Here is a 12,874-nt window from a genome sequence, read left to right on the forward strand (position 1 = left end):
AAGCCTGACAGCCATCACCTTTATGGAGTGATTGCCATGACACTTCACGCTAAGCCCTGCTCTCTGAACGTCAGGCTGTCCTTGATACCAAACTCTTGAGCAGAGGAACCTCAAGTGCTGCTACTGTTGCTGCTGTGCTCATGCATTCATGGAGATTCAAGTGATGAAGATGCTACAAATGGGCATGCTACTCCATGCCTCATGCTCACATGCAGGCTGTTGCCTCGCCTGATGCACAGCATCATCTCAACAAATCATGACAGGCATTGCAGCAAAACCCTCTTTGGCTCAATGGACCGGATTTGTCCAAAGTTCTTAGGAGGGGGGGCTCTTGGCTCCCATCCATTTATTCATGGCAAGAATAAAGGCAAATTCGGCCAATCAAAAAGTAATGTGAGCAGCCCACTCTGAAAGGTGCTGGATGAAAGAACCCAACAGGGGGCTAGAAATCAAAGTGTGTTTTGCTGCACATCAAGACAAATAAAAACAAACACAGGCTGGTGGATCCTAACCTAGGAGAGTATTGGGGTGAATCTTTGGATGATAAGACAGTTCCTTTGATTGAATACTTCTTATGCCGGGGAGTTGAGGGTAATTGAGGGCCCACAATCAAATCTACCCTGGCAAAGTAAATAGAAAAGACACCAACAAAATGCAGAATGAAGGAACATGTGAAACAAGACAGAAAAACAAAAAGAAACAAAGAAAAAAATAAAACAAACAAGAAAATATATTCCATTGTACAGTGGCGCCCCCTTCTGCGTCCGGCAGAACAGCATATTCAGAAAAAGGCTGCAGCACTTAAGCTTTTTTTTGTTCTGTTTTTGTCTTTTAAAAACAGCCATGCTGCCCCCTGCTGGAATATATTTGCATATTGATTGTGTTTATGGTAGCCTGTCAGCTGAGTGAGTCACACAGATGATAGGCACCGAGCACTCAGCACAAGCAGACCTTGAAAGCAGAAGTCTTAACGTTAAGGGTCTGACACTCGTTACAAAGCTCTGCTTTACCCCACGGGACCCACTGGGTCGCCCTTTGCACGTATCACAGACAGAGGAAGACAAAGGAAGACGAAGGTAGTGAAGGAGGTGCTTGCCTGGACTGGAGGTTCTTAATGCGCGCCAACATGTCGAGGTGCCCCGCTGAGTACTGCTCGATCACATCCATCACATCGTAAGGCCTCAGGCTTTCCTTGAATTTGCGCTTTGACACCATGAACTTCATTATACTGGAAGGAGAAATGACAAATATCATAAATATACGCAGACTCGGACACTTAAAAGAGTGAGAATTTTTAAAAAGTGTTTCTTTTTTCTTATACTGGGCATAGAAAAGAATCCAATTCGAAATATTCCTTTTTTTTTTTTTGTTTTACAGCCTTAAATGAAATCACACACTAAAAAGATTTCTTCCCAGCTTTACTTACTTAATGCAATCTCTAACATCCAAGTGAAAGATATCACAGCTACAGTTCAGAAAAATTATACAAAATCAAAAACAAGAAATACTGAGATTACTAAAGGACCCCCCCCCCCCAATGTGAATGTCATTTTGTTGACTCACCTTTTCCTTTTGAGTCTGTTGATTCTCCTCTATCAGCTTTGCACACCTAAATTGAGTAATATGTGCCCCCCACTCTTCTTAACAGTTTAACTGTTCAAGTTCAGTCAAATTGGATTGTGAGCGTTGGTGGTCTGCTATCTTCAAATCTTTCCACAGATTTTCAGTGTGATTTCTGTCTGGGCTCTGACTGGCCACACCAGGACATTCACCTTTTTCTCCTTCAGCCCCTCTGTGGTCAATTTTGCTGTGTGCTTCGAGTCGTTGTCGTGTTGAAAGGTGAACATTCTGCCCATCTTCAACTTTCTGGCAGAGGGTAGCAGGTTTTCCTCAAGAATTTGATGGTATTTTGCCCCCTCCATTTTTCCTTCTACCCTAACGAGAGCCCCAGGCCCCCCACAACAGGATGCTACCCCCTCCATGCTTTACTGTAGGTACGGTGTGTTGTGGATGGTGAGCTGCATTGGTGTACCGTTTGGTATTGAGGCCAAATAGTTTGATTTTGGTCTCATCTGACCATAAGAACTTTTCCCACTTGGCATCAGAATCTTCAAGGTGCATTCTGGCAAAGCCTAAATGAGCCTTAATGTGGCCTTTCTTAAGAAGTGCGACCCTCTCGAACAAGCCACAATTGTGGAGCCCTTGTGAAATTGTTGTCAAATGCACACAATGACCACTCTTTGCCATCAAATCCTGTAACTCCTTCAAAGTGGCCATTGGCCTCTTGGTAGCCTCTCTTACCAGTTTCCTCTTTGCTCTTCCATCCAGTTTGTAGGGACGGCTGGATCCAGGGAGGGTCCTAGTAGTACCAAACACTTGCCACTTTTTTATTATGGACTTTACTGAGCTCCTTGGGATTGATAAGGCCTTTGAGATGTTTTGGTCTACATCTCCTGCCTTATGTCTGTCCACAACTCTATCCCTGAGATCTTTTGAAAGTGGCTTGCCCCCCATAGTCCGTTGTTTGCTGTCAGTTGCACTACCATGCAAGGGAATGAATGCTCCAGGAACAGCTTCACTAATCCCACTCATTACAATTGATCACAGGTGGAAGGAAGCCAGTAACCAGGGTCTGCAATGGGTATGGTGGGCACGTACACCTGATTGAGTTTAGGAGCGTTGGGTGGGGGGGGGTCCTTTATTAATCTCAGGATTTCTTGTTTTTGATTTTTTTTAATTCTTCTGAAGTGTAGCTGTGATATCTTTCACTTGGATTTTAGAGATTGCATTGAGTAAGTAAAGCTGGAAAAATATTGGTTTGTGTGTTTATATTTAAGGCTGTAAAGCAAAAAAAAATGGGAATATTTCGAAGGGGGGGGGTTCTTTTCTATACCCACTGTATATCTTCTATCATTATTATGTTTTGTATTTAATCACAAAGAAAATGGTAAAATCAGCCACTTTGTGCAGTAACACGTGTCCTCTTCAGTTCCACCAACCTTTCAGATGGTTCTGCAACTTATAGGCAGGTCCAAATGTGTTTCGACAGCTACACCATTTTCCGAATTTTGGCTCTGTAGCCTGCCACAATGGATTTGAAGTAAAGAAATCCACAATGTGATTGAAGTACAGACTTTCAGCTTTAATTTAAGGGGTTTACCAAAAACGTTGCATGAGCCGTTCAGGAATGACAGCCATTTTTCTGCATAGCTCCCCCCCATTTCCAGGGGCTCAAAAGTATTTGGACATGTGACTGACCAGCTACTCCATAGCCAGGTGTGAGCAGGCCCCTTACCATTTCATTAACTATTAAGCAGGTAGAAGGTCTGCAGTTGACTCCATTTGGAAGCTGCCACTGTGAACTCTCAATAGGAGGTCCAAAGAGCTACCCATGCAGTCCATCGTTGGGCCGAGAACACAAAGCAAACCCTTTAGAGTGATAGCAGAAACACCAGGAGTGGTCATATCAATCATTTGGTAGATTCTTAAAGAGAAGGAACACACTGGTAAGCTCAGCAACATTAGAACATCTGGAAGACCACAGAAGACATCTACGCAACCTTTGGGGAAGAAGAACCCGTTCACAACATTTAGCCAAACCAAGACCAGCTGGCAGACGTTTTTACTGACATCTTCAACATCTCCCTGAACACCGCCATCATCCCAACCTGCTTCAAAACCACCACCATAGTTCCTGTGCCAAAAAAGTCACAAGTGTCCAACCTCAATGACTACTGTCCCGATGCACTCACACTCATCATTATGAAGTGCTTCCAGAAGCTTGTCATGAGGCACATCAAAACCCTGCTGCCCCACTCACTGGACCCCCTGCAGTTTGCTTACCGCCAGAATCGTTCAACAGATGATGCAATAGCCACCACTCTCCATCTGGCTCTCGCTCATCTGGACAATAAAGACACATACGTTCGAATGCTATTTATCGACTTCAGCTCAGCATTCAACACGATCATTCCTCAGCAGCTGATGGAAAAGCTGAGCCTGCTGGGACTGAACACCTACCTCTATAACTGGATTCTGGACTTCCTGACTGAGAGATCTCAGTCAGTCAGGATTGGAAACAACATCTCCAGAACCACCACACTGAGCACTGGAGGCCCTCAAGGCTGTGTGCTCAGTCCATTACTGTTCACACTGCTGACGCATGACTGTGCAGCAACGCACAGCTCTAATCACATCATAAAATTTGCCATTAACACGACTGTGGTGGGTCTGATCAGCAACAACAATGAGTCAGCATACAGAGAGGAGGTGCAGCGGTTAACGGACTGGTGTAAAGTTAATATACTGTCTCTGAATGTAGACAAAACAAAGGAGATGATTGTTGATTTTAGGAAGACTAAGAGTGACCATCTGCCACTGAACATTGACGGCTCAACTGTGGAAGTCGTCAATAGCACCAAATTCCTGGGTGTCCACATGGCAGAGAACCTCACCTGATCCCACAACACCGGCTCTTCAGCCAAGAAAGCCCAGCAGCGCCTCTACTTCCTGCGTAGGCTGAGAAAAACCCAACTTCCACCAGCTACTCTAACAACATTCTACAGAGGAACCATAGAGAGCACCCTGAGCAACTGCATCACTGTCTGGTTTGGAAATCGCACGGTCAGGGATCGCAAAGCCCTACAACAGATAGTGAAGACAGCTGAGAAGATCATTGGTGTCTCTCTTCCCTCCATCATGGACATTTACATCACACGCTGCATCCGCAAAGCCACCAGCATTGTGAATGATCCAACACACCCCTCACATTCACTGTTTACACTCCTGCCATTGAGAAAAAGGTACCGAAACATTCGGGCCCTCACCACCAGAATGTGGAACAGTTTCTTCCCCCAAGTAGTCAGACTCCTGAACACTCATGGACCGGACTGATATCTGATATCTGTGTTCTGTTCTGCAGTGTTGCACATGTTTGCACATTCGACTCACATGCACCTTGTTATATATTATGTGTCTTTATGTTATGTGTCGTGGATTCTTCGTTGTCCTGTGTTTTATGTAGCACCATGGTCCTGGAGGAACCCTGTTTCGTTTCATTGTATGCTGTACTACTGTATATGGATGAAATGACAATAAATACTCTTGAATCTTGAACACAAGTCTACAATCAAGAGTGGACTTCATGAAAGTAAAGACAAATCACTGATAAACCTCAAGCATACAAAGGACAGATCAGATTTTGCCAGAAAACATTTTTAAAAAACCTGTCCATTTCTGGAACAGTTTTCTTTGGATTAAGGAAATTAAGATCAATATGTTACCAGAATGTTGGAAAAAGAGGAGTATGGGGAAGAAAATGAATGGCTCGTGATCCGAGGAATGCCACGTCATCTGTGAAACACGTTGGAGGCCGTGTTACGGTATGGGCATGCATTGCTGCCAATAGAAGTCGGTCCACTGGTGTTTGTTGATGATATGGCTGCTGGCAGAAGTAGCAGGATGAATTCTGAAGTGTGTATGTCTCCCCAAGCCGGTACAATCATAATATGTGCCCATTAAAGAGAGAAAAAAATAAACAAATAATCCGGGGTGCGAGCAACTAACACTACTCACTACTTTCCTACTAGACCATAACAAGTACAGAAGCACTCAAATGGAAGCAAATGTCAAATTAAACGGGAAGCGTTAATAAGAAAATGTACAAAACAAACAAAGCCGCAGTATACATAACACTGTGCTGCAGTCCCCCCCACCCCAATCACACGAATCATGAAACAAACCACTAACACACAAATAACAACTGTAAGAAAAGAATTAATGAAAACAAGAGCCCTTTAAACATTCACAGGTATTAATGATCCTTTACAGTCTGTTCTTGTGAAGGATGCGCCGTCCTGTGAATCTCTTATCAGACACCATCCCTTATGCTGGCCTGTCGGGTCCTCTCCCAAATCAGGGCCAGTGCGACCATTAAGGCAAATTAGGCACTCGCCTAGGGTGCAGATCGTAAGGGGGGTGAGCCCAGCTGCATGGGTTAGCTACCGAACAGTTGGTTGACACACTAATAAGCTTGGCCTTGAGGGCAAAATAACCTAAATAACTGAATTCCCCACACACACACAAGAAAAAGAAAATGATTCTTCCTAAAATGAACCCAGGTTCACCTAACGTCCTTCAGTGGGTAGTCTTTTATGTCTGGCTTCTTCTTTCAATATGGCGCCTCTCTTCCATTCTTCTCCTGCCTCGGCCTTTTAATTAGGGTCGGCTCCTCCCCTTACAGTTTATTTGGCCCTCCAAGCCAGGTGCTCCCGTCCACAATACCCATTGGCTGGCATTACAAATCCAGCCATTCCACTATTAACAGAATTAAGGGAAAGGTACAAACTGCCAAAGACACCCCACAACCGTTACAAGTGTACGGGGCTGTACTGTCTGCTGAGATTCAGACAAATGCTGCAAAACTGATAGGACGACGCTTCACGGTAAAAATGGACAAAGAGCCAAAACATACTGTGAAAGCAAACCAAGTGCTTTTCAACGCAAACAAGTGGAAGATTCTTCAAAGACCAAAATCAATCAGCTGACCTCAACCCAAGTGGGCATGCATTTCACTTGCTGAAGACAAAACTGATTGCCGGAATTCCAACGAAAAAGCAGCAGCTGCAGTGCAGGCCTGGCATAGCATCACTAGGGTGGAAACCCACCACTTGGAGATGGCCAGGGGTTCAGACTTCATTCAAGCAGTCATTGACTGTCAAGGACTTTCACACAAATATTGAAAATGATCGTTACATTTATGATCATGTTAGTCCGTCCAAATACTTTTGGACCCCTGAAAATAGGGGGGACCCATGTATAAAAATGTCGGCCTTTTCTAAACAGCTCGTGCAATATTTTTGTTAAACCCCTCAAATTAAAGTCGAACGTCTACACTTGAACCACATCTTGATTGCTTTGTTTCAAATCTATTGTGGAGCCAAAATTATGAAAATTGTGTCACCGTCCAAATACTTCTGGACCTGACTGTACATATTCAACAAGACCCCAAACCCCCCCACCAGGTCAGCACCCACACTTACCACACAGCTCTAATGGTGACCTTCAAACCCGGAGTCAAATCCTGGGTGACAAATTCGCAGTTGTAGCTTTTATTGTCGTCTGCCATGTCCTCCCCGGGTAGACTGGCTTCTAGAAAGGAACAAAACCCCATAACTCGCTGTGTCCAGCAACTTCCCAAAAGCTAATCACTTACCTTTTTTTTTTAACCCATTAACCTCCATCTTAGCCCCCCCCCCCCCAACCGGTGCATCCAAAGAGACACGCACCAGCGCAATGAGGCGCTTTTTGGGGAACAGATGTTATTCTAGAGGTTAAGGGGTTAACTTTGCATCATGGCTCCCCAAACATGGAGACATTCAGAAAAGTAAAAATGTCCTCTGAATTTATTTCATGGCCCAAGCAATGCCAACTGGCTTATTTATCTGAGACCCCTGGTATTTTGGGCACATACAGGGTGGCCGCTTCCCTAAGGATGAGGCTGACAATGAGTCATTGTTCACCTTGATTCCTGGCCAGAGGTGGCGCTATGGGCATCTCATGGAAACTTGCCGTTCGCCAAGTAGGAGGAGCCTCAGGATGCCCAGTCTGGGCATGTGGGGGACTGGGAGAGGCAGCAACATGGTGAGCGCTCTCTTCCACACATGTCTGCTCCATAACCTGGAGAAGGACTCCTCTAGGGTGGTGCGGTTTTCAGAGGACTATGTGTCCACTGTTTGTGAGGCCATGATGCATTGGGGGTAGCGTGCTTCAGATGCAGTCTTGAACTTTGACAGGGGTGGGGGGGGTGGGGGGATAGAGAGCGTCCGACATGCAGGGTCAAATGCATTGAGATGAGCCAGGGAAAACAAAACACGGCCGGAGAATGCATGCCTCTCTGGCACTGCCCACGGCTCCCTGCAGCAGCGTGCGTGCGAGTCAGAGTGGCATGAGTTCTTACTGATTAACCCTTCAATTGCTGCAACAATAAGAGAAATGGAAACAACATCGGTTAAAGATAGCATTGTCAAGTGGTCACTGACAAGATGGTGCACTCGCTCCTCCGCTCGTCCATTCGTTCACTCAACCAGTCACCAAGTCGAAATACTGCGGCCCGGCACCACTCATTTCAACCAACAAGCCGAGATGCGCAACTCAAGCCACCACATCCGTGACATCATAAGGTGTCTTCACATTGTTGGCCCAGTGGCTTACTCTCCTCATGCCATTAGCCTGGCACTTGAATCCCAGTTTGGTTGGCACAACTATTTGCAGCCCATGTGAAAATGAGCCAAAGACACTCCCTCCAGGCCAATAAAGAACGGAGTATCGCTGTCTGCTGGGTGGCCCACCATTACAGTGCTACTGACCCCTGTTGTATGATTACCAGGAAATAACTATAGTGTGCCCGACTACTGATGCCATACGCAAACCGATAACCAGGGCCAGCTAACCGGAATGTGCATGAGGCTCACTCACACGGTGCAGAGCTGGACCCCCACCATGAGGCCCCTGTGATGAATTGTTCTCTATTCTAATTTGTTTTGTCTTCTCGGGATCAACTTCAGAGGTCTGACACTCGGTTTGGAGGCTTTTAGGGTTGTCGGTTCTAATCCTGATGCTTATTTTTCATTTCCTCGTTCAAAATTTTCAATTTTGGTGTGATTTGGCCACCACTTTGGTTTTCGCGATCATCGCTGCCCACGTCGTTAGGGGAGTCCACTCTCAGGGTGTCACCCTTTGACAGGTCGGCCAGGGGATCACTTCCTTATCAAAGCACTTGTGATGGCCTCTTTTCTGTTAAATGTTTCTCTGGTTTTGACTTCTGCTAGCGTCATTTTGACTTCATTGTATGTAATTTTGATTTCTAGGTTTTGACCCTTTTCTGTCCAGACGTCCGTCTCCCACTTGTCTGTCAGTACACGGACATAACAGCATAAAGGAAGGCGGAAAAATACCAACAAACGAGGAGCCGCCCAATCATCCGCTTTTCGTAAATATTTTTTGGTTTTTTTTTTTACATATGATAGGGTCATGGGCACACACAAAAAAAAAAAAACACCTTGGGTGGCACAGCAGTCCAAAAGAAAGGGAAAGGTCAAAACTGGGCATAAAAAACAACAAAAACTGAAGTCTAAAAACTGGCAAAGTGTGGCCATCTATGAACTCTTTTCTTTCGTAACTACAGTGCCCTCCATAATGTTAGGGACAAAGACCCATTTGTTCCTTGATCCCCCCCATCTGCCCCACAGTTTAAAATGACAAACAATTCAGACATCGTGATTAAAGTGCATTGGCTTTCGTTGTAGGGGATTTGCACACATTTCGGTCACACAACACTTGTTCTACACGGCTTACAGCAGCTCATTTTGAAGGCCTTTCATTCTTTCGTCATCTTCATCTTGTCTCCAGATCGTAACACCCTAATTTACAAGGAAAAAGATTTTTCAAGGCACTGAATGGCTGAGCACTCGGCTCCCTCATACAATAAGTGAACAGCCCCGGTGGAGCCCCCCGTGAAAAAGCCTACATGTCTAACCTGCAGGCCCACACACTTCGGTGACATTTACAAATGACAGATTGGAGTTAAGTGGGATGTGCTCTGAGTTAACAGCATACAACATACGTCAGCATGCTTTTGTATATCGAAATGAAGATGAGGATGAGGACACCATGAGACTCCCTGGGCCTCCCAAGTGGCAAAACATAAACTCAGAAGGACATAACAGGGAACAGGAGAGCCGCTCAGGTCTAACATCCCGTCTGAAAGTAAATCTCAGGCTTGTTGAATGAAATTAATTCTCATGGCCAACTCATAAGTGTGTGACCATAAATCTCTTGATTTCTCCTTCACTTGTATACCACTAAATGGCTTTGCCAGCAGCTACTTACCTGGCAAGGCAGAAGACCCAGGAGACAACAGCACAGCACCCCCAAAAGACCGGGTGCAGAACTACAGGACAGACTCCACCCTGGTCCAACATAGGCCTGAAGACTGCAGCTAGGTGGCACTTCATGACACCCACGACTGCAACCTGTAATGTTTGGGGAGACTGTGCACTTCCTCACTCAGCAGCAGTAGCGTGACCCCATGGTGACAAAACACAACAGCCACTCCAGATTCTGACCTGAATACGTCATCCATCTCTCCAGCTACAACCTCCCCCTGATAGACCACCATCTGGAGCACAGCATCTCCTTCTTGTGGCTATCCTGTTCACAAAGGCCACATGGAAAACAGAGTAGCATTTCATGTTCCATAACACAAGTGACGGGCACATACACACACACGCGCACACACACACACACACACACACACACACACACATATAACAGTGCCAGGCATCAGATACTCTCACCTTCTGAGTTCTGCCGAGATGCCGCTCCCTTGATCCGGAAGGCCTGCCTCGCCCGGTTGCGGTCTCCGAAGCTCCAGCTCTTGGGCACCTTGCTGGGACTCTCCTCGATGCTGTTATCGGCGCTGGGAGAGCGGCGGATGCCCTGGCCCTGAGGGGACGCCTTCCCCTTCGCAGCGGAGTTCCTGGGGCTGGAGAATACGCGCTCCTTAAGACTGACCTTCTGACTGCAGAAAACACGTGGCAACTGTTTTAGTGCTCCTCTCGCGAGGCAAGGTGACACAATGGCTAGAAATGAGAATGAGAATGAGACGAGAGCGGGCAGGCCGCTCCGGTGCCAAGGGGTGAGAGTGAGGCGGCGTGCGTGAACAGCGGGGTTGGAGGAGGGGGAAGAAAAGGCCCTGGAGAATGGCAGTTAGTCAACTAATGTTACATCTCCCTCATTTAGACGCGGCACACTGCCTCCTGCTGGAGCCTCTGCACAAACACACATGAAAGACACGAGACAGGCATGAAGACAGATGACATCCAGGCATGCAGCTGGGCGGCAAGAGATGGAGCCATGCATCCAGGACACTGCTGCCAGCCAGCCAGCTCTCCTCACCCTCTGGCTGCCCTTCCTGCCACGAGCACAGCGGTGGGGGAGCTTGGCACCTTGGGGCTCAGAGGGCAGGAAAAGGGGTTGGGGGGAAAATTGGGGTTTAAGGTGGGGGGTGGGGGGGCTAAGGGCCTTTACTTTAGCACAGCAGCTTCCTTCTGGCTTGGCAGGTACACATCTGAAGAGGGTAGAATGGCATTTCCTTCAGGGATGCTCCCAAAAAAAATGAAGAAAATCCATTAAAAAATGATGCCCTTAACCCCTTCGATGCCGGCATTCTTTGAAGCTATCTTGCTGTTACATTCTTGGCAAAAGATGCCATATTAAGAGTGACTCGTAAGACATATGGGAATGGCATTTATGTGGGCAGAGCCACAAAGCAAAGATGCAGATTGATGAGGGCACAGCGCCACCTGCAGCTCTGTCAAGATAAAGAAGCCTTCCTCAGCTGGACTGCTCATAAAGTGGGGTCTGTGCAGCTGCATGCAGACCACAGCATGTGATGCCATCCTGACTTTCACCCAGCCCAACCCATGCACTTCTTCCTCTCCTAACGCCCTCACCACAGCAATGCAGCTCACACGTTAGATTAGAAGACTTTCTCTACAAGCATCTAAGACCCAAGTGCAATATATAGAAGCAATTTTGTTCAGCTGACAGCAAGCTCGCTGATGCCCCCTGGCTCTAACTTTTACAAGCCATTTTAGATAAGCACATGAGATTACAAATATTTGTCACAGTTTGCTAGGTGAAGCCATTGCCTGTTATTCATTAGAGACAGTGTTAGGTGGCGCTGTTGCTCTGTCTGTCACCAGCTACTGTATGTTTTTCTTCACTAGATGCCGCAATCCGAACTTTTTCATTAACCAAAGATATGTGTCTGTGTGTCTGTCTAGTTGCTATGTATCTGTCATTCCAACAGATGGTGAGTCACAAACAATCATAGTAATTGCATTGCATTTGTCATTCCAACAGATGCTGCATCGTAAACATTTGTTGAAATGTATCTTCTTGCTACAAACATTTGCCATGCACCGTCTGTTGGAATGACAAACACAATGCATCTTATTGCTACTTGCATTACAAAATACATTCCAATAGACAGTGCACTGCACAGAGGTCTACGTTGATTACTTACATTTCAGCCTGCACAGCAAGTTCATTAATATAACATTTAAACCGCCAAAAAACTTTGCAAAACAGATTAAGGAGAAGGTTATTTTTTTCACACAAATAACCTATATGAAATAAATTCTAATTTGCTATTTAACAAAGAATATGACAAAATGTTGGTCACCGTATATATAAGAATATAGAAATATGACCAATTCATATAGTAGACAAAGTAGACTCTCCAGGCTCACAAAGTCAAAAAAAAGGCAACCTCCGTGCATTTTAGGTCCACAAGCGATATCCCAGAGTAAGACACGATATGTGGCAGCAAGAAAGGTAATAATAATTTATAAGGTAATAGCATCATAAGTCATAGTATAGTCAGTCAGTATCCAACCTGCTATATCCTAACACAGGGTCACAGGGGTCTGCTGGAGCCAATCCCAGCCAGCACAGGGCGCAAGACAGGAACAAATCCCTGGGCAAGGGCGCCAGCCCACCGCAGGGCACACACACCCAGCACAATTTAGGATCGCCAATGCACCTAACCTGCATGTCTTTGGACTGTGGGAGGAAACCCATGCAGACACGGGGAGAACATGCAAACTACACGCAGGGAGGACCCGGGAAGCGAACCCAGGTGTCCTTACTGCGAGGCAGCAGCGCTACCAATCACCGTGCCGCCCATAGTATAGTAAAAACGTGAAAAATAGAATATGGAGCTATATGCCACAAGCAAACAGAATAAGAGGGCTTAGGATAATAGCACAGTTAAAATTCAGAAACTGGAGTAAGGCACTATATGCTGCTG

General features: G+C 46.0%; 1 protein-coding gene across 6 annotated transcripts in view; it reads right to left on the reverse strand.

The window, feature by feature from the left end:
• Positions 1 to 12,874, reverse strand: part of LOC114659748 (potassium voltage-gated channel subfamily KQT member 2) — a 127,325-nt gene that overhangs the window by 14,367 nt on the left and 100,084 nt on the right. The window contains exons 11-15 of one of the 6 annotated variants that reach the window (XM_051932649.1): positions 10,356 to 10,579; positions 7,958 to 7,975; positions 7,041 to 7,149; positions 1,097 to 1,228; positions 513 to 620 (exon numbers count right to left, since the gene is read on the reverse strand). In XM_051932649.1, the coding sequence (XP_051788609.1) occupies positions 513 to 620; positions 1,097 to 1,228; positions 7,041 to 7,149; positions 7,958 to 7,975; positions 10,356 to 10,579 (591 nt within the window). Of the gene's footprint in view, positions 1 to 512; positions 621 to 772; positions 1,229 to 7,040; positions 7,150 to 7,957; positions 7,976 to 10,355; positions 10,580 to 12,874 lie in introns of those variants that run through there. The other 5 variants (XM_051932651.1, XM_051932650.1, XM_051932646.1 and 2 more) reach the window with 5 other exon arrangements.

This window comes from Erpetoichthys calabaricus, chromosome 10 (genome assembly GCF_900747795.2).
Source record: "Erpetoichthys calabaricus chromosome 10, fErpCal1.3, whole genome shotgun sequence".
NCBI classification, from domain to species: domain Eukaryota; kingdom Metazoa; phylum Chordata; class Cladistia; order Polypteriformes; family Polypteridae; genus Erpetoichthys; species Erpetoichthys calabaricus.